The sequence below is a fragment of the Trametes versicolor genome (genome assembly GCF_000271585.1).
Source record: "Trametes versicolor FP-101664 SS1 unplaced genomic scaffold TRAVEscaffold_13, whole genome shotgun sequence".
Classification (NCBI taxonomy): Eukaryota; Fungi; Basidiomycota; class Agaricomycetes; order Polyporales; family Polyporaceae; genus Trametes; species Trametes versicolor.
In genome coordinates this window covers 594,445-613,047 of record NW_007360333.1, presented here as the reverse complement: position 1 = coordinate 613,047, position 18,603 = coordinate 594,445, and the positions used below count along the sequence as shown (strand labels likewise).

General features: G+C 57.1%; 4 protein-coding genes and 1 non-coding gene across 5 annotated transcripts; 3 read left to right on the top strand and 2 right to left on the bottom strand.

The window, feature by feature from the left end:
* The first annotated feature begins 183 nt into the window (after positions 1 to 183).
* Positions 184 to 278, top strand: TRAVEDRAFT_t250. Its single transcript has one exon. It is a non-coding gene; the product is annotated as a tRNA-Lys (tRNA).
* Positions 279 to 467: 189 nt separating this feature from the next.
* On the top strand, positions 468 to 3,496 carry TRAVEDRAFT_61067 (autophagy-type protein 22). The gene is made up of 8 exons (XM_008046052.1): positions 468 to 706; positions 758 to 820; positions 877 to 1,011; positions 1,065 to 1,138; positions 1,199 to 1,963; positions 2,015 to 2,319; positions 2,380 to 2,487; positions 2,537 to 3,496. Exons 1-8 carry the CDS (start codon positions 615 to 617, stop codon positions 2,714 to 2,716), a joined length of 1,722 nt encoding a protein of 573 aa, XP_008044243.1. The 5' UTR covers positions 468 to 614; the 3' UTR covers positions 2,717 to 3,496.
* Positions 3,497 to 7,179: 3,683 nt separating this feature from the next.
* On the bottom strand, positions 7,180 to 9,924 carry TRAVEDRAFT_174721 (pyranose 2-oxidase; the record flags this gene model as incomplete). Its single annotated transcript, XM_008046051.1, has 16 exons — positions 7,180 to 7,271; positions 7,332 to 7,461; positions 7,522 to 7,576; positions 7,634 to 7,669; positions 7,731 to 7,925; positions 7,999 to 8,018; positions 8,071 to 8,120; positions 8,180 to 8,492; positions 8,549 to 9,027; positions 9,084 to 9,152; positions 9,205 to 9,313; positions 9,370 to 9,379; positions 9,444 to 9,481; positions 9,540 to 9,576; positions 9,627 to 9,742; positions 9,802 to 9,924. The coding sequence occupies 16 exons, from the start codon at positions 9,922 to 9,924 to the stop codon at positions 7,180 to 7,182; spliced, it is 1,872 nt and encodes a 623-aa protein (XP_008044242.1).
* A 3,904-nt stretch (positions 9,925 to 13,828) lies between these two features.
* On the top strand, positions 13,829 to 15,781 carry TRAVEDRAFT_24124 (uncharacterized protein; the record flags this gene model as incomplete). Its single annotated transcript, XM_008045786.1, has 1 exon — positions 13,829 to 15,781. The coding sequence occupies one exon, from the start codon at positions 13,829 to 13,831 to the stop codon at positions 15,779 to 15,781; it is 1,953 nt and encodes a 650-aa protein (XP_008043977.1).
* A 347-nt stretch (positions 15,782 to 16,128) lies between these two features.
* Positions 16,129 to 17,173, bottom strand: TRAVEDRAFT_53104 (uncharacterized protein; the record flags this gene model as incomplete). The annotated part of the gene is made up of 4 exons (XM_008046050.1): positions 16,129 to 16,804; positions 16,854 to 16,946; positions 17,004 to 17,084; positions 17,139 to 17,173. 4 exons carry the CDS (start codon positions 17,171 to 17,173, stop codon positions 16,129 to 16,131), a joined length of 885 nt encoding a protein of 294 aa, XP_008044241.1.
* Positions 17,174 to 18,603: the final 1,430 nt, after the last annotated feature.

The following is an 18,603-nucleotide window of genomic DNA, read 5'->3' as shown; positions in this document are numbered from 1 at the left end:
GCTATGAGCTTACTATGATTTACCATAGTCGCAAGCACCTAACAATCCGAGACAGTAGTCTGGACTGCAGCTGCAACTTCGATGGTGGTCGTTGAAGGTAACGTTGATTTTCGCCACCGTCCACGCTCTTACCATTTTACATAGACGCCTGTACAGATTCAAATTGCACAGCACAACGACGCCGCCCGCCTAGCTCAATCGGATAGAGCGTCAGACTCTTATGACCGATATGTTTAGTGGTTATCTGAAGGCTGCGAGTTCGACCCTCGCGGTGGGCTTGTGGAAACAAGGCACTCTTTTTTCCTCCCAATACTGTTTTCCGGAAAGAGGTTGAGCGCTTCAACCAAAGACGTTGGTCACGTGACGTGCGAGCCTCGTGGAAGCAGGCGCGCGCCTTCGCGCGCCGCTACCGCTTCGGAGCCGCAGCGTTCAGCGCTGCAGGGCCGCAACCTGGTCCAGTCCACCATCGCCACTATCCCTCTATCCAGCCGGCGGCCTGTCTGGATGACAAGACTGCTGTGGTTGACTCTGTGTACTGCTAAGCTTCAGTTCTGCTGAGGAGAGACCTACTCGCTGAGTACTACTACTAGCAAGAGTGACTTCCATCCGCAACCATGAGAGGGGAGCATACTGTCAAACAGTTGCAATATGACAAGCGGCAGTATCACAGGCACCTGAGGGGGTGGTTTAGCTATGCTTTTGCAAGGTACGCTGTGGCGCGCAGTACTATTCATGTGAAGTGACGAACAGCGAAAAGTGAAGTCTTCGTCATCGTCTCCTTGACCCTCTTCCTCCCAATATGTCTGGAACAGTTTGCGCGGTACGTAGTACGAGCTGCGATGCTCTCTTATATGCCGACTTACGCGACGCTCACAGTGACAATGGTTATCTTTTGCCAGACAAAACACAACCGTGCAATACAGCCATACCCGCCCCCGCTTCCCCTGACGTTGAAGACGCGCGTTGCGTGGTCAAGCTTGGCTGGCTATGGATAGATAGTGCCAGTTTCAGGTGCGTGTTCCCGATCTTGTGTCCACAAAATATGCTAAGATTGTTGAACGCAGCCTGTATATCTATTCCGCGTCGGTCGCACTTCAGGCTCTCACCGTCATCTCCATGGGCGGGATCGCAGACCACCGTGAGCGTCTCATCCGAGCGGGTCTGCATTGAATCAACACTGATGTTGTGCCACTACCAGCTCCCCATCGCAAGAAGCTCCTCTTAGCTTTTGCTGCGCTAGGTTCCATCTCTGCCATACTTTTTCTCCTCATTCCGTCCACTTCTCCTGCGTGGCCCATCGTCGCGCTGCTTGCTGTTTGCGCGAACGTCGGTTTCGGCGCGTCCATCGTCGCACTGAACGCCTACATCCCAACTTTGGCCCAGGGCGCGCAAGAGGTCGTCGAGGCGCGTGCCAAGCTCGCTCGCCACACCCGTTCGGCAGAACTACCCACAGAACCGCACGATTCGGCGGACGTCGCATCAGAAGCAGATGAACCTTTGCTCGCGCAGGCATCAGACGAAGATGACGCGCGCGCGGCGAAGGCGGAGCACGACAAGATCCTGTCGACGACGACCTCGCGCATCTCCTCGCAAGGGATCGCGCTGGGATATGCCTCGGGAATCGTCATGCTGCTCCTCACGCTCATTCCTGTGCGGGCGATGAAGGGCTCGACGGACGCGCTCCGGCTCGCAATCGGCCTCAGCGGGATATGGTGGGCGGTGTTCTCACTCCCGGCCGCGGTGTGGCTCCCTGGGGCTGCTACTATTGCACAAGCAGCGCACTTGCTGGAGGAGGACGGTGATAGCGTCCCCTTACGAGCAACGCCGGACGAGCAGAAATGGAGCATGACGCGCGAAATTGCTCGTGCGTGGAGAAGGCTGGGACAGATGCTACGGTGGCGGGAGATCAAGAAGCTCCGCAACACTTTCACTTACCTCGCCGCGTGGTTTCTCCTCTCCGATGGTCTGCCCTATCTATAAATTCTCCACACCACGTACTGATCACCTAGCGTAGGATTCACGACGATCACGTCGACCGCCCTCCTTTTCGGGAAGACAACGCTACACATGCCAGCATCGTCGCTGGTCCTCATAGGCGCGCTCACGCCCTCAGCAGGCATCCTCGGCTCGCTCGTCTGGCCGATGGTGCAGCGCCGCGCGGGCTGGTCAAACATGCGCGTGCTCGTCGTGCTCGTCGCGATGGCCTCAGCGATCCCCGCGTACGGATGCTTCGGCTTCTTGCCCGTGTTCCAGAAAGGCAGCGTAAAGTTTGGAGGGCTAACAACTCCAGCGGAGATGTACGTCCTCGCGGTATACTTCGTGAGTGACCTTGTCGTCTTAGTACGAGTCGTCGGGCTCTGACATGTCTCGCGCTGGCAGGGCTCCGTATATGGCGCATTCCAGGGGTACGCGCGCGCGTTCTACGCCGAATTCATTCCCCCTGGCGAGGAGGCGCGGTGGTACGCCCTTTTCTCCATCACCGACAAGGTATGTCTTCCCGTCCTCTGCATTCGCCCTCGCTCACGTATCAATGCAGTCGAGCTCGTTCGTCGGACCGCTCGTCGTGGGCCTCATCGCAGACACGACGGGCAACATCCGCTACGCGTTCTTCTTCCTCGTGATCATGATCTGGGCCGCGGTGCCTGTGCTGATGGCGGTCGATGTTGAGCGCGGGCGGGAGGACGCCCAGCGGTATGCCGCGCATGCGGCGATGTGAGGTGGGCCTTCGTTCGTGTTATCTGGATGGGTGCGTTGTTCTGTTTATATTGTCACGTTTGCTATCTTGCTTTGTCTATATATCATTCGCTCGGCTGTCTTCAAATCTACGGGCGTAGTATCGTATATATGGATGCAGAAGGCTAGAAAACCACGAACGTCTGGATTGGACCACTACCAGCACCAAAGTGCAACCTCGCCGACATATTCGTGAAACCGCCCGCGATTGTGTTCATCCTCAAGATCCATGGACTCAGGAAGTCTCGGGTCTACTCCGAGTGACAAACGCTCCAGTCTCTGCGCACCTTCGGCAGCGCGACACCGCAGGCACTCCAGCACGGTGTCCATAGTCTGCGATTTCCACCAAACGGGATAGAGCGTAACCTCCTTGAGGGCAGGACAGCGCACCCCAACGTGCGCCTCGCCGACTCCGTTCGGCAATCCGGGGCCTGTTTGGAGAGAGCCAAACAACCCGCCGGGCAGCTCGAGCATGTCGCGGCTCTGGACGTGGTGGAGCTTGAGCGTCTGGAGCGCCGGAAACGCCTCGAACACGACGTCCCAGGTCCCGGGGGAAAAGTCGAGCGTGCCAGAGAGCTCCAGCGTCGTCAACGCGAGCCCAAAGACGGTCGGGAGCCGCAGCACTTCCTGGTCCAGCTCCCGGGACCACGACGCAGGGGGTTTGTGGAGGAACAGCCGCAGGTCGAAAGGGGGAGAACCGCTGGCGTACACTTTTCTCCCCTCGTGCTTGACTTCGAGGGCGACCGAGGAGACGGATTGGAGGATGGGCACGCGCGTGAGGTCTTCCGGGAGCAAGCAGCTCAAGGTAGCGTCGGCGATCGAGGGGTCGTCGGGGTTGCTACACTCCCCTTCGAGTGCGATCTCTGACAGTGCAGGAGTGTGGAGGTGCGCCATAAGCTGCGCAACGCGCGCGGGGTCGTCATGGAAGGTGATACGGCGGAGTCTGGGGAGTGTTACGAGGCGCTGGTGGGAGACGGAGGTCCGGGGGGACACCGCAGCCGAGAGGAAGTTCTTCAGGTATAGGCCCCGGAGTCTCTGGCCGTGCTCGAGAACATCGAGGAAGTCTCCAACGGCAAGGGGTGGAGTCGAGAGCTGACAATGGGATAGAGAGAGGATCTCCAGACCGGCGAGTATGGATGCGCTCCAGGGCAGTGACACGCGCGTGAGGGATAGCTTCACAAGGCGGCGGCTGCTACAGTTGAGCTCCGGGAGTTTAGAGCGCGCGGGGTGGTACGATCTCTCCAGCGAGACCTCGAGGCTGTAGAGAATGGAGGACGGCCATGACAGAATCGAAGCGACGCCGGGGTCGTGCATGGAACCCTTGAACGACAGAGCCTCGACGTTCTCGGCGCGTTCCATGAGTATGGGCAGCGCCGTTTTGAGGTTGTGGAAGAGCGCTATGCGGGCTGGCGCATTCCCTAGTCGGCGCAGGGCGAGGGTGAGCCACCGGACGTCCTTGGATCTGACCTCGATGTCCCTCCAGAAGCAAGTGGCACCCTTGATGAGGGCGCACCAGTGTCGGCACACGCCCATCAGTCGCGCCCAGGGACGTTTCAACCTGCCGTTGGTCTCCGGGTCAGCGACGAAGAAATGGTGCGACGGGAGAAAACGTTGGAAGATTTGGATGAGGACCTCCGCAGGGAGCGTATGTATCGGCAGGTCTGCATTTGTAAGGCTCAGCCGCTCGAGGTCAGACTTGTGTTGTAGGGCATTTGGGTCCGTCTCTTTCGGCTGGTGTGCCGAAGAGCCCGTTGAATGGTGTAGTATCGAAGCAGCGTCGATGGAGGGAAGGTCATATAGCGGGCCAGGCAACTCTTCATCCAGGAGGACGGGCGTTGAGTATGGTTCCGCGCGATTTGACCCAACCGGGATCAATCTAGTAGTTGACGGATAACCATTTAGTTACATCGAAGCAGTTCTCCTGAAACAGCGGCTGCAAGCTTACTGGGATACATCGTCAGAGAACATAGCAGAGAAAGAGCGTGCAGACGAGCGTTGGTAGAGACGATGGCCCGTGATGACGGCCGGAGACAAGGCGAGGTCGACGACTGTTGCTACCAGACATATACCGCACGTGGTGACAGAAGTATTTACCGTTGTCGTACCGTACATGCCAGGCACCGCGAACTGCACGCCTGGAAACGTACATCAGAGCGCCACAAGCGAGATATCGTCGACGGCTTGAGTCCTGCAAAATATCTCGCGATAAACTTCAAGTTCCACAACCTGGTCGGCATCACGAGCTATAGCTAATCCCGTAATCTCCAACTCCAGGCATTCCAGCTTCCGCGCTCCGTGCGCGATACGGACGAGAAGGCATTCTAGCAGGTCGTCCATGACCTTCTGGCTCCATCTCCAGCCACAGAATTCGAGTTGCTTGAGGTTTGGACAACGCACGGAGTGAACAGGCACCCCTTCCTCGCTGGAGACCTTGGGCTCCACGGGGACCGAGAGAGAGAGGATGATGAGAGTGGGGAATTTGGGTCCAAACCCCGAAAGTGCCAAGCCTTCCAACATCGGGAAAGATTCGAATACGAGGTCCCAAGTTGCGAGCGAAGCGTCATGCAGGTAGCCACAAATATCCAACTTCGTTACCGCAGCTCCGAGGAGTGTCGGGAGCTCCCTCAGCGCCCTGCACATTGTGCCTCCGGGCCAGTCATCGTAGGATGAATGGAGCGCGAACCCGATTTTTGAGGGAGCGGAAGTGCACCAGACCTGGTTTCTCTCGGGGGCTATCTCGAGGCACACGGAGGTAGCATGTGGCAGAATGGGTACGCGTGTGTAGTCCTCGGGAAGCAAGGACGCATAGATGGCGGAGGGGTCGTTGACATCAATGCACTCTCCTACAAGGGTGATGTTCGTGACCTGGGGCATGTGGAGGTGGGTCATCAACCGCGCAACATGGGATGGCACGTCGTGGCAGATGAGATGTTGCAGATGTGGAAGCGTCACAGAACGCTCGCGCGGGGCAGAGGACTGGGGGGCTAAAGAGGCGAAGAGGAAGTGTTCGAGGTGTAGATACCGAAGTCTCTGGCCGCGTTCGAGTATGTCGAGGAAATCTGTGAGGGGCAGCAGGGTCGTCGTCCACAGTTTGCAGTCCGTCAAAGACAGGACTTCTAGACTGGTTATCATCGCCGGCCTCCAGTGCAGGGTAGTTCGTGCGAGGGACATTGATTTGAGGCGAGGCGAGATAGTAGGGCCACAGAGGGCGGCGATTGGGGGGGATGACGGTCCTAGATCAATCATGAGGCTTTGGAGGACAGGAAAACGGGCTGCGAGGAACTTTTGGAAGACGATGGCTTCTGCGCTGTGGTCTACTTCCCCGTTAAACCTCAGTTTCTCGATGCGGCCAACATGATTCGTCAACATCTTCAACGCCCTGCCGGCGTCGCGATTGAAGCTGAAGTCCACGCGGATGGGAGCGTCACCTACACGGTGCAGGGCGAGTTCGATCATCATCCAGTCGTACGTGTTGATGTCCACAGGTATGACGATGTCCCTCCAAAATGTGGATGTGTTCCTGATTAGCGCGCACCAGTGTCGACACACGCCCATCAGGGCTGTCCAGGGGCGCTCAGGGTAAGCGGATGGTCGCTGAGGCGGTAGAGTATCCAGGGGAAACCTCGTCGGCGAGAGGAGACCTTCAAATATCTGAAGGAGTACCTCGGGAGGGAGACGATGAATAGGGAGGTCCGAGTTCCACATCGCCCTCCAGCTCAGGAGCTCCAGCTCGAAGTTCTCTCGTTGGCGGTGGAGGTCTCCGTTCTTCGGCTGACAGGGATAGGTGTTCAGGCGATGCGAATCGGCATCCACAGCCGGGAGGCCGTATAGCGGCCCAGGCAGTTTCTCGTCCAGCAGGACTCCAGGTACCGGGGAGAGTAGATCTCGCTTGCTAGGCTGCGGTACGAGTCTGAACGGTTCCGCGGCGCGGCGCCATCTGCTATGCCAGTTACGGTGACTGCGATGCATCATGAGCATGGGATTAATCCTACATTTTATAGAGGACGAGAATATACTTACTGGCGACGAGCAGCTGCGTACGACATTGCAGATGAGTGCAGTGGTTGACGATGAAACGGAGTCCGATGGCACGAGGTCGAGGTTTAACGTTCAAATTTCAAAGTGATCGAAATTGGCGCAAGATCGGCCTGCCGCCTGGATACTTATGCGAACCCACGTGTATATTTTGGCTAATTTGGTCAACGTTTTCAGCTATGGCAGCCTACGCAGCGTCATATCGTCCTAGCTGCTTCAGGGAGCCAACATGATTAATGCTCGTGCCAAATCGCCTCGAAATTTGGGTGGTAACAGCCATACACATTGATACTAATGGTACAAACGACAGTCGCGCCGATTTCGCTCATTCTGATCGTACAACTTACTGCGAGTTTTCACGCCAGGTAAGGGGCTTTGCATCCACACTAAGCCAGGTCAGCGTGTGACCGCTCACTGAGCCTGATCTGTGAAAGGGCTCGGTGTGAAGTTGTTCTTGATGTACTCGCAACTCTTGATCGCGAGCGACATTGCGGTGAGCGTCGCTGTGAGCCGAGCACATGAGCCCTATGCAGATCGCCTCATAATTGGGGCATGGAACTCACGGTTCGCGCCGTACGCGGTGGGAATGTTGCCGCAGCCGCCGAGGAAAAGGTTCTTAAAGCCGAACACGCGGGAGTCCGTGTTGACGCAGCACTTGTCCTCCTGCTCATCGAAGCCCATGCGGTGCGTACCCTGGGAGAGTTAAATTGTCGTCAGTATGTTTGGTGGATTGCATGTTGACGTCTCACTTACACCGAGGTGAAGGACAAGACCGGGCTCCATGAATTGCGGGAGAGAGCCGGGCAGGCTGCATGAAATTCAGTATAGGTTTTCCGCTGACCAGCATGCACTGAATCCGACTTACAAGCCACCAATCTTCGCCGACATGACGCACATGTCGCTTACCAGCCGGTCAGGTCAGCTTTGCCCTGATCGCATCCATATAAGGGGGGAAGACGTACGTCATCATGTCCTCCGCCTCCTTGCTCGTGCGGCCTGCCGGGAAGCGGAAGTCGAACGTCGGCTGCGGCATGTTGTACGTGTCGGTGATCTTGTCCGAGAACCAGAGCTTGTTTTCCTCCTTGGGCTCCGTCCTTCCGAAAAAGCGCCAGTCGACGATGAGACGCGAGTCGATGCTTTGCTGCACCGCACCGTAACTGAAAGCAAGCGCGGTGGTTAGGGTAGTTGTTTGACCCTCCTCTTTCTGTGTCCTCGCAGGACTCAACTTACCTGAAAGCGTCGCGGTGGATCTAGTAGAAGCGGATGAGAGCTGAGCAGTAACACGAGAAGACTCTGACGCACCTGGGTGTGCCACGGGTGCGACGGCTGGAACAGGGTGGTGACCTGGGGCTCTGTATAGACACGCTACGATCAGCCGCCGCGCTCCAAGCACTAACCCCACACGACTTACCGGGGTCCTCGAACGGGATCGGGAGCGGGTCCTCCTGGTGCTGCATCATGTGGTTCTTCACCTTCTCGTTCCACCAGTCCGGGTGCTTGTTGGTCGACGCGCCCGGCGTGTACGTGACGCTATACCCCGGATCACCAGGGTTGCCCCTGATGATCATGTCGGACTTGACGCTGTCGATGAGCTCGGTGCTCATCACGGTCTGGCAGAAGACGAGCGACTGCTCGGTGATGTAGCTTCCCAGGGAAGGCAGCAACCGCGGCGGGTTCGCGGGGTCCGGCCGGCCCAGCTGTCCAAAGCCAGAGTTCACGAGAAGCTGCAAATCGCATGAGCACGGGTCTCTACTGTCTGATAGATACATCAACGACGGACCTGCGCGTTGTGGACCGCCCCGGCTGTGAGAACAAACACGTCTGCCTTGATTTCGAAGCGGTCGCCTGAGATGAGGTCGTGGATGTGCAGACTCTCGATCTCGGAGTTCGACGTGTTGCGCACGACGCGCTCACATGCGACCGCGGGGAAGAGGTTGAAGCGCTCATTCGGCGCGTCCGTGTTCGGCCTGTTCTGGAGGTCGAACACGGTGTTCGCCGAGCTCCACTCGACGAAGGTCGGACTGCGGCGCGTTGCCGCCAGCGGGATCTGCTGGAAGTCGCGCTGACCTTTGTATTCCTCCGCGAGCTTGTTGAGCACGAGGTTGTGGCGGATCGACTCCTTGAACTGGTCCGTCCCGGTCTTGAAGTACGACTCGGCCTTGGTGTACAGCCGGTCCCACTCGGCGTCGTCGGCGTCCGTGTCATCCTTCACGAGCAGTGGGCGCTGCTCGCGGTCAAAGCGGGGTGTCGCGCAAGTCCCTGTAATACGTCTATGAGGTCGAGGCAGGCTGATGGAGAGAGAAAGGGATGTGTACAATGCGTGGACATTCCCCCGACGACGCGTGTGACCGCCTGACCACTGAGGTTACGAAGCGGGTCCTGCTCTGGACAGGGGTGAGCGCGGATTGTGCGGACGAACTCTGTCGAGAGACGTGCCTGGGTTCGAGCCGTTACGGACGAAGAACGATGAAGCTTGCCAAGACGTCGGGCTGAGCGTATCGATCACGAGGGTATTGACGGGAACGGAAACAGACATCAATTGACCCTATGAAATACGCATAAATGCGCGGTATAATGCTGGTGAACAAGCTGGTAGCTCACCTGAATGACGCTGATCACCATCGCAGAATTCAGTATTGTAGAGAGGTTGCTGATGTCTCAGAAATGATGCGTACTTCACAAACTTGTCAATGTTCTTCTGGTATTCGACAGTCTGACGATATCGCTGTGAGTGAAACAGAGTTTATAGCATCTCACGTCGCATGACTTACGTTCTTCTTGTGGGCACCGATCTTCAGGCCGGAGTCGCTGCGAAACCGTCAGTACCCCACCGTCAAGTAATGCATCAAAACACCTACATCTCTCCGATGTCGAACATCGCGACCTTGTAACCGGCTTCGACGAGCTCACGGGCATAGGTGCATCCAATCGGTCCGGAGCCTACTATGACAACGTCGTACTTGATGTCCATTCCCTAATTTTCCAGTCAGCAATATCCGTAACAAAGTTCGGAAGGAATGCGAGCAGACATACAGGGACTTTCTTGTCGGGACCAGGCAGCGGCGGCAGAGAAGTCGCCGAGGCCTTCTGCGCCGCCGCGCTCCTGAAGCTCGACTTCGTGAAGTTGAAGAACGGGTCGCTCGAGCTGGTAGACATGTTGGCGTGGTTTGAGAGCTACAGTAGAGTTGCAGGGGCTCCTTAGTAGTACGGTACGCAGGAGCATTCGACGTATTATATACTCACCGTCTGTGCGAGCGCCGCGGCGACTTGTGACAGCGAGAGTAATCAGGAGTACCTTGCTGCCGGGAATAAGTGGGCCTTCTCCGCCACCGGGATGCAGGGAAGGACATGGGAACGGGGTAGGATGACCTGCTGTGTAGTCGCCACTGCGTTGGAGACTCGGAGCAGCCTGACAGTGAGACAGGACCCTTGATCGTCTTCGATGGTGAACCCAGTACCGAATGGAGCGGTGCTTGGCCATAGGGCGAGAAATACAGGGATTATTAGCCTGTATAACACCTCTGCAGGTTTGCAAAATCGCATGATACGAATATGGTGTCGACCGTGCGGAGGCTTGAATACGTGGATGTCTGAATACGCCAAGTTCATTTCCTTACGATTCGATGACGGAAAGGAAAAGGTTTACCCGGCATGAGAGAACTGACGCGATACATGGACCCTCGACCGGTTGCCGATGAGTTCTCAAACTCACGGCGGAGTAAGAGTTTGTATACAAGCGCCTTCTGTGACAGCGCGAGAGGGCACCTTCACGGCAGGCGTTTTCCTTGGTTCTAAGACCTGAATAGCGCTCCCAGCCTGAGTCTGCCGCCGCAGCCCGCATGATGCGCTGCAGTGTCTAGCCGTTGAGTTATCTATGACAACGCGTGAGCAACAAAGTGATTGACATACAAGTTCACCAGGTAAGGATGAGTGTGCTTGAAGCCTCCCGGTGCTGTAATTGATGGTGAGAATCTGGCGCTTGCGGCGTTGCATGCGTGTGCCTATGGGCAAACCAAGGATCTTCGTTTGGAGGCTGCGCGTCACAAGCAGCGCCAGGCAGTCCTTCTTGACGGACCGAGTGGGCATGTGTACTCCGCGCATGCAAGGAAGTTCCCCTCTCGGTAAGGTCCGGGCGCTGGATATCCGGAGCATATGCCTCCGAACCGTAACGCCCCCATTCCACCGGTGGCGCCTGTCCAGCAATACTGACGTTTCTTCGCGTTCGATTCTACGGAGGTGTGTAAGCGACATCATATGCGCAGCCAGCACCGTTGGGATCCGACTAGAAGGTATGGTGCTTACGTTCCTACAAGTTGCCGACGACGCATTACACCGCTCGTGGTATGGTTCACAACGTTCACACCTCACGTTGAGTAGTGGAGGGAGTTATGGAACTGCGTATATACCCGAAAGCGCGAATTTGCATTAGCGTGTACAGGTAAGACGAGGGTTATCGAGAGCGAATGACTACGTACTTGGTATGGGCCAAAGACGGCCCTTGGTGAGATGGGCGTTTCCAAAACGCTAAGGCCTGCACATCTTGGGTGCTTCTGGTGCGCATCGATCGCCTCACAAAGCTGGTCGCGTCGACGTTCTGCGACATTCTGGATACGCTGGCTGTCAGTACTGAGTGTATTGTACCCTAGCGTCGTCTGTCGGAGACGGTGAGCGAGGCTTCGCGATCGCTCGAAAGATCTCCACCTCGCAACTAAACCAACGGTGACTTGGTACTCGAGATACAATCTGTTTTCAACAGGTATTAGAAACATAAGCTTCGGAACCACGTATCCAGACTCACTGAATGTGTACAGATGAGTGCTACGGACCACAGGGCCGCTCGCTACGCCGTACTATTACTATATGTCAGCCATCATCACAATGTCATCTAGCTCAAGCTTCGTGCGTACCTTGTCCTTCCAAGCACAACACACGTCGTTCACTGCGATGCAGCAATCGAATTACGGCACTCTAATATGAAATCAGCAGACTCACGGATCCTTCGGTGCCCTTATCTGTTACCAGACTTTGACTCAAGCTATCCTAGCAGCCCGTTCTTCTGAAACTGAGAATCGGGTTTGCGACTTCTGTAGGCCCCGCTTGCATCCTGAAACTCATGGGCTCGGGTGCTTCGCAAGAAGCTCTTGCGGTCAGGCTCACACCCAAGTCAGCCAAGAGAGTCAGATGAGGGCAGCGCCACAGGTCGTTGTCTTCTATCCATTGGCCCAGGTATGCGAGTGTCGCCGCACAGGGGGTTACGTTAGCGAAGCGCAACTCCAAAGGCTGCCAGTATACGCCTGATAGGCTGGTTTTTATAGACGATGCAGCGCCAGTCCCCAGATCAGAAAAAAAAACCACGCACAGGTGTCGTCTTACCCTTAGGTTGTTCACATGGCTGTTCTCATGAACTTGCACTACAATAGCGAAGACATTTTGCAGTGGCGCTGCCAGTATCCCTGGTAAACTTAGTGAGTAATGCACCTCACGGGGGCAGTTAACTTATGGTTCGCACAGTACACCACCTCGATGTTCCCGAAGCCACACATGCGAGGTGGTTGAGACGCCGTGCATTCGCTAGCTCGCGTCGTCACGATACCGCAATCTTCCCTGAGGGTCCACTGCTTCAGCGTTTGACTTTAGAAGATATAAGGCATGTCTGCTTACCTTCCTGCTGCGACAGACGCAGATTCAACTGCGTGGATAAGAGCTCCGTTGAGGGCTAGTATCGTCGTCTTGCGACTAAATGGCGAGGTTCCACCAGGCTAAGATGGCGGCGAACGTCAGGTCCCTAGTCATGACACGCGAAGTCGACTGCATTGATGTCCAAATACATCGTAGTCGCGACATAACATAACGACAATTGCCGCAGGTTCACTACGGCAGATCTGCCTCAATACTATTCAGCGAATTTGGAAGGCGGTTGACGTGGCCGCGACTCACTGCAACGGAGCAAGTACATCCGCGATGCCGCTTGTGCATTGGCACGCCGTGTCACAGTTCTCGCGCTGGAGGCGCAACGGTGGTGCGGTGCTATATGTTGCAGTAAGATTTGAAGGCCTTGCGCCCAGTTCAGCCTTGCGCCCAGTTCATGGATGTTGCAGGAGCTCAAGGTCTGTAATTTCATATGCTACGGCTTTGGGGCATGAAAGAGTTCTTGTCATCGGGCCGCCTCGACATTGCTACGTAAGACGGTGCACTGCGTAATTGAGGGTAATGACGCCAATAGCCGAAAGGCACAAGTAGGAGCGCGGGTCAGGTTTGACATACCTAGGTTCACAGATACACTCGTTACGCTCGATGGTATGCGCACTTAGTACTTAGTCGTGATGACTGAGTGAAGAAAAGTCGAAGAAAGTGCGAGCCAGCGCGACTCGAGCCGCAGCAAATATGAGCGCTTAACATTGCGGCAACACCCGACATTGACCCTCATTGACCCTCCGGACTCACCAGGTCCACCCCCAGAGCTGCCTCTCTTTCCTGCTGTCAAGATCATTGGAGCCTCAAATATGCATCTGGGGTCAGAATGGGCAGGTATGATCATGGACAATGCCGGCATCGTAACTCATGCTCTCTCCGTCTTTCGGACACCCTGACAGACGCTACCACAGCGCTCACGACCGATGCTACGAAACAAACGAAGTTTCCACCTCAGAGGGTGTGATTCAGGAGGAAGCTTACATAGACTGTCTTATTTGCGTGCTGCCCGTCCATATACGGACGATTGCAATACGGACCGGTCTGGGCGATGTCAGCCCGAAGGCTGACAATGATGCCTCCTCCCTCATCGCACGCAAACCCTACACCTCCCTCACTGCACCCACACACACTCTAAGCACGCTTCGGGATGGCGTCTCGAGCTCTGGTCTACCGAACCTCTTCCTGGACCCTGCTGCACGCACTTGTTCTTTCCGTCGGTGTTTGGCCTTGTCTAGCGATACCACCAACAATACTGCCTGCAGCCTCGGGCACATCTCACCATGTTCGTCGACAAGACCCCACGACTTCGACAAGTAGTTTTGACTGGTGGCCGTATCCTTCCTGGGGCGCTCAGACTAGTACCGCAATGACCACTGACTCTGGTATCGTCTCAATTCCAACTCCCACCGTGGATGCGTTAACTGGGGTTGTGACGAGTACTATGCTTGCCGATGTCATCACAGATACTGGCACTCTCCCCTCTGCGACCTCCAGCACATCGGACACGCTCATCCACATCACCGCGTTGCCGCCAGCTAACAGCTCGACTTCGATTACTCGCACCAGGAACGCTTCTCTGAAGGGTCCTTCCAAACCATTCAACGTTGCCTACCTCGCGCCTCTCTTTGCCATCCTCGGGGGCATTGCTGGAGCTCTCTGCACTTGGCTTCTCTATCGCTTCGTGCCCAAGCGGAGCGTTTCTCGGCAGCGAGAGACGTTGCTGGAGCCTGGACCGCGTTATACTCCACCTTCGATGTTCAGACACACGACTACCCTCACCCCTGCGCCACTCGAAGACGAGGATCCGGCAAGGCCTTCGCAAGCTAGCGCCCGCCCTCTACTCGACGACAGTGTAGCGGAGGAAAAGAAGAAGGGGAGCTGGCTGGCGCGTGCGTTCTCCACGCGAAGCCGCGCAGCGCCGAAACTTGTCGAGCAGCGGTCTGAGTCCGCGGAAGCTGGCGACGAAGCTGAGGATGACCCGTTCTTGGCGCGATCCTTGGCCGCTGGTACACCTGCTGCTCCAGCTGGAGGCCTCGGAAGACATGCCACCACACGTACGACATTCTCGTACGGGGCTTTAGGCGACGAGGAGGAACTCGCGCCATACGACACTCTCCGGCACAAGTCCATCCGGCGCGGAATACTGGAGCGGCTCCGCATGGGCACTGTGCGACGGCCGCCTGCGCCTGCGGAGTACGAGCGCGGCGAGACAGAGGACGACAGCGCCCCTGGGGACATCGACGCGAGCCCCAGCGCCAGGCTCACCGGCAAGCGTAGGGGCCACAGGCGCGAGGACTCCGACATGAAGGTGGCCGACATGCGGTCACGCACCACGTCGACCGAGGACTCGGTGTCTCGGCGCCCCACGCTCTCGCGCAACCGGTCTGACCTCGTCGTCTCCCCGCCCGGCTTCCGCCTCGTCCTGGAAGACCCCATCTCTGGAGCCCTGATGTCCGCGCCCCCGAGCTGTAACACGAGCCCGACCAAGGAGGAGAGCTCTGCGTGGGGGCTGAGTTTCCCGTGGCAGCCGTCGCCGACCAAGCCGCGCGCGGGCGACGATAAGTTCACTGCGCTGCCCGTGCGGCGTAGTCAGGCGGACAAGCGGAGCCCTTATGCGTCCCCTTCCCCCTCCTCTCGCGCACTCAGCGTGCTCAGCGCTTCCGAGGACGAAGACGCCGTGGACGCACACAACGCACGGTCGATGCCGCCGCTCAGCCGTATCGACTCGTCCATCCTCCCCGCTAGCCCGCCGATGGTGCGCTCCCCGCCACTCGACTCGCAGCTCTTCTTCGGCTCGTTCGGCTCCAGCCCCTCGCTCGATCTGCGCCTCCCGCCACCCGTCCCCTCCAAGCACGACGAGCCCTCGCGTAGCACCCCGCCTGGCGAGAAGCGCGCTAAGCTGCGCACGCAACGCTCGCCCCCCGCGTTGCCCTTCCCCTCCACAGCGAGCACATCACCGTTCCGCGGTCGCCTGAAGAAGACCCCAACGAAGCGTGCCGCGCCCGTAGCCGCGGTAGCGCGCAACGAGAGCGCGGACTCCGTCGACGGGCCCACGGCGGCGGGGGGTCGCGGGACGCCTGCGCAGCGGCACGAGGCGCGCGGGTCGGCGCTGAACAAGGTCAGCGAGATCCTGTCGCGCGGATGGGGCGAGCGTCACCAGGTTGGAGGGGGAGATGGGCCGCGCTCGCCGTTCTTGGGGAGCTCGGCGCACGAGTCGGAGCCGTTGTCTGGGGGAGCGAGTCTGGAGAAGCTGGTCGATGAGGAGGCGATGAACGGGATGGGCATCGAGCAGAGGCTGGGAGCGTTGCGGGGCGTATGAGGAGTCTGTGGAAGGGCTGATGCTTACCGTTCAGGGAATCATCTTATTGGTCTCAGTGGCGGACGGGTTTAAGGGAACGAGCGAAACTTGAATTATAATGTGTGATAGGATTACAGACATACATGCATGGAGACCGGTTAGTGGATACAAATAATCAGGGAGACGTGTAAGGAGATAAACAAAATTGAGGTGAAGGAGTGTGATGGTGGGCGCCGTGAGGAGACCAGATGTAAGGCTGAACGAGAGAGCTATAACGAGTCCGGTAAGATGAACACAGGATGAATACGGGTAGGAGAAAGGCAGACGAGGCACTCTACTTCCTGCGAGACAGTTGGGCCGAAGAGTAACTAGTAAGGCCTGAACCCACCGCTGCCCTTCCGGTCGGTTTTTTGGGGCGAGTTGCCGCCCTTGGCCTGCAAGCGCTCGGAGCGGCGGGGGGCTTCACTCGTGGGTGAGCGCGCGGCGGCGTGCGACGCCGACGCGCCCCGAATAGGAGTGCGCGGGGCCACATGTGCGACGTTTACGTGAACGGCGGGGTTTGTCGACGCCCTGCGGAGAGGAGCATGCGTATGCGGCCGGCGACTGGGTGTGGGCGTGTCCTCGCGTACGTGAATGAGGGAGGAGAGCGGAAGCGGCTCGATCTCAACGCCGTCCTCCTCTTCGTCCATGAAAGTGTCCAGGTCTTGGTAGACCGGGTACTCTGGGTTGGGGAGAGCCATGGCAGAGAAATCCGGGGGAGGGGCTGTCTCGAGCGGCGACGGGACGGGGATGTTGTCCAGAAGGTTCGAAAAGGAACCGCACGTCGACATGCGAAACTGTGCATATCTGTTGTACTCAGCGAGATTGCCTGTACGAGTGGGTGCGGGAGGGTTGGGGGCAGGCGGGTTGGTGGCAGGAGCCGGTTGAAAGAAAGACTGGGTGACTTGCGGCGGACCGGCCGGGTCTTCCTCTGACGATTCGTCACCATCGTCGCCGCCGTCGTCTTCAGAGTCGGAGGCAGGTCCGACGTCTAGCTCCTTCAAGCTGTGATATGTGAGTGGACTGCTCAGCGGGGAATGCGAGCTTCACGTACATTCGGCGCATCGATGGCTCCGCATTCAAGCGCTTCGGTGCGAAGCCGCCCAAGGAAGACATGGCGTCGTGCGCTTCGGACAGATCTTCGGTACTGCGACACTTCGGGTGAGAACCTACGTCTTTTGAGAAGAAGATGATGAAAGCTCACAAAGTTCGACTAAGTGCTTGACCCTGCACCTTGAAGTCAGGGAAATAATCAGTGTTCTCCGCTTGCTGAGGCTTCGATCCACTGAGGATAAGGGTGAGATTATTGTCAATGGAATATTAGAGACTGGGGACTCACGAAATCGAGTACAGTGAGTCGAAACGTGAGAGCATGATTGGAGAAAGAGGACGGCAAACTTGGCTGGGAAGGTTCGGTGCGACACTACCAGGTCGGCGGGTGCACGCGCGTTTATATGTACTGTACGAGGACCAGTGCTTTAGCCATCTCGGTAAGACGTCACCTTGCTTAGACACCGCCTGGTCCTGAGCATTGTCTAACAGTTCCTTTATTTCGAAGCGTGATAAAGTCCAATTGTGATTGTTGTCTGTTTCCGGCCAGCCATGGCGACGCCTCCTCGTGGTAAGTATCGCCATGTCGTTGGTGTGAAGTTTTTAGTGGCAAATTATTTCTTCTTGGGTCCATAGTGACGCTTTACGCGAATATATCTCTGCCGCAGTAGCATGGACAGAGAGCCGGTGCTAGGGAGAAGAACAGCGCGGGGGCCCGGGGGTGTTAGTACTGGCGTCTATGATACCTACCCGGTATGATAGAGCGTTGACTTGGCGTCTGCACAGACCAAGGCCTGCTGTGATCTTCTCCATGCAGCTGTTCTGGTGCGCTCGGTACACGAAGAGAGCGGAGAAGGAGAGACGTAGCACGGCGGGACGACTCGATCCACTCGGCAAGTGATTGTGTCGCGCAGCTGCGGCGGGCCGACGCCCCGGAAGGCGGGATATTTCCATAATGGGAAGAGTTTGGTTTGAAAAGTTCTACTCCTCCTCCTTCTTGACGTCTTAGCAGCAGCCTCTTTTTTCTCCTTTGAAATCGCGCATGCGTACCGGGTAACCCCATGCTGCCTGCGGTTGTCCGACACAGACAATACACAACACGATAGGATACTCGGAGGTCTCACTCAAGGGCGTCTTGTTCGCGAGCACCGGCCACGTCACCAACTGCTTGACCTGAAATAAATCGGAAATACGTCTATGCTACGCTTTGGACATCTCTACGAGGCTCTGCTCGAGTAGCCCAACGCCGTGGAGTAGGTATCCGCTAATGTACGGTGCGCCCAAGCGCACCTTCACCTTGCAATAATGTCAATGTGCAAGTGCTACCATGGTCAGCTGCTCTTATTCATTTGCACTGGGCGCGGCTGACGTTGCGAATAATTTCACCAGGATATTCTTCTACTTGGGGGATCCAATGACTCCAGAATTTATCGGAAAGCAACACCAGCGAATGATCGGTATCGAAGGAACCGAGATATCCCCTCCAACGCATCGGTATGACATGGTCCCCAGGTCAAACAAAGGTCCCGAGTGTATACATTGGGGTCCAGGTACATTGACTTCGCTCAGAGCTACAACCGGTCGCAAGTATTTCCGGGTCGCACACCTGGTCGTAGCTCTGGTGAAGCAGTGAAGGTACCTCCATGTCCTCGAGGATAAGGTACCGGGGCACCAGCAGCCTTGCGCTTCGTGGTGAATGGTCTTTAGCCCCATAGATATCAAACGCCCCCCCCCCCCCCCCCCCCCCCCCCCCG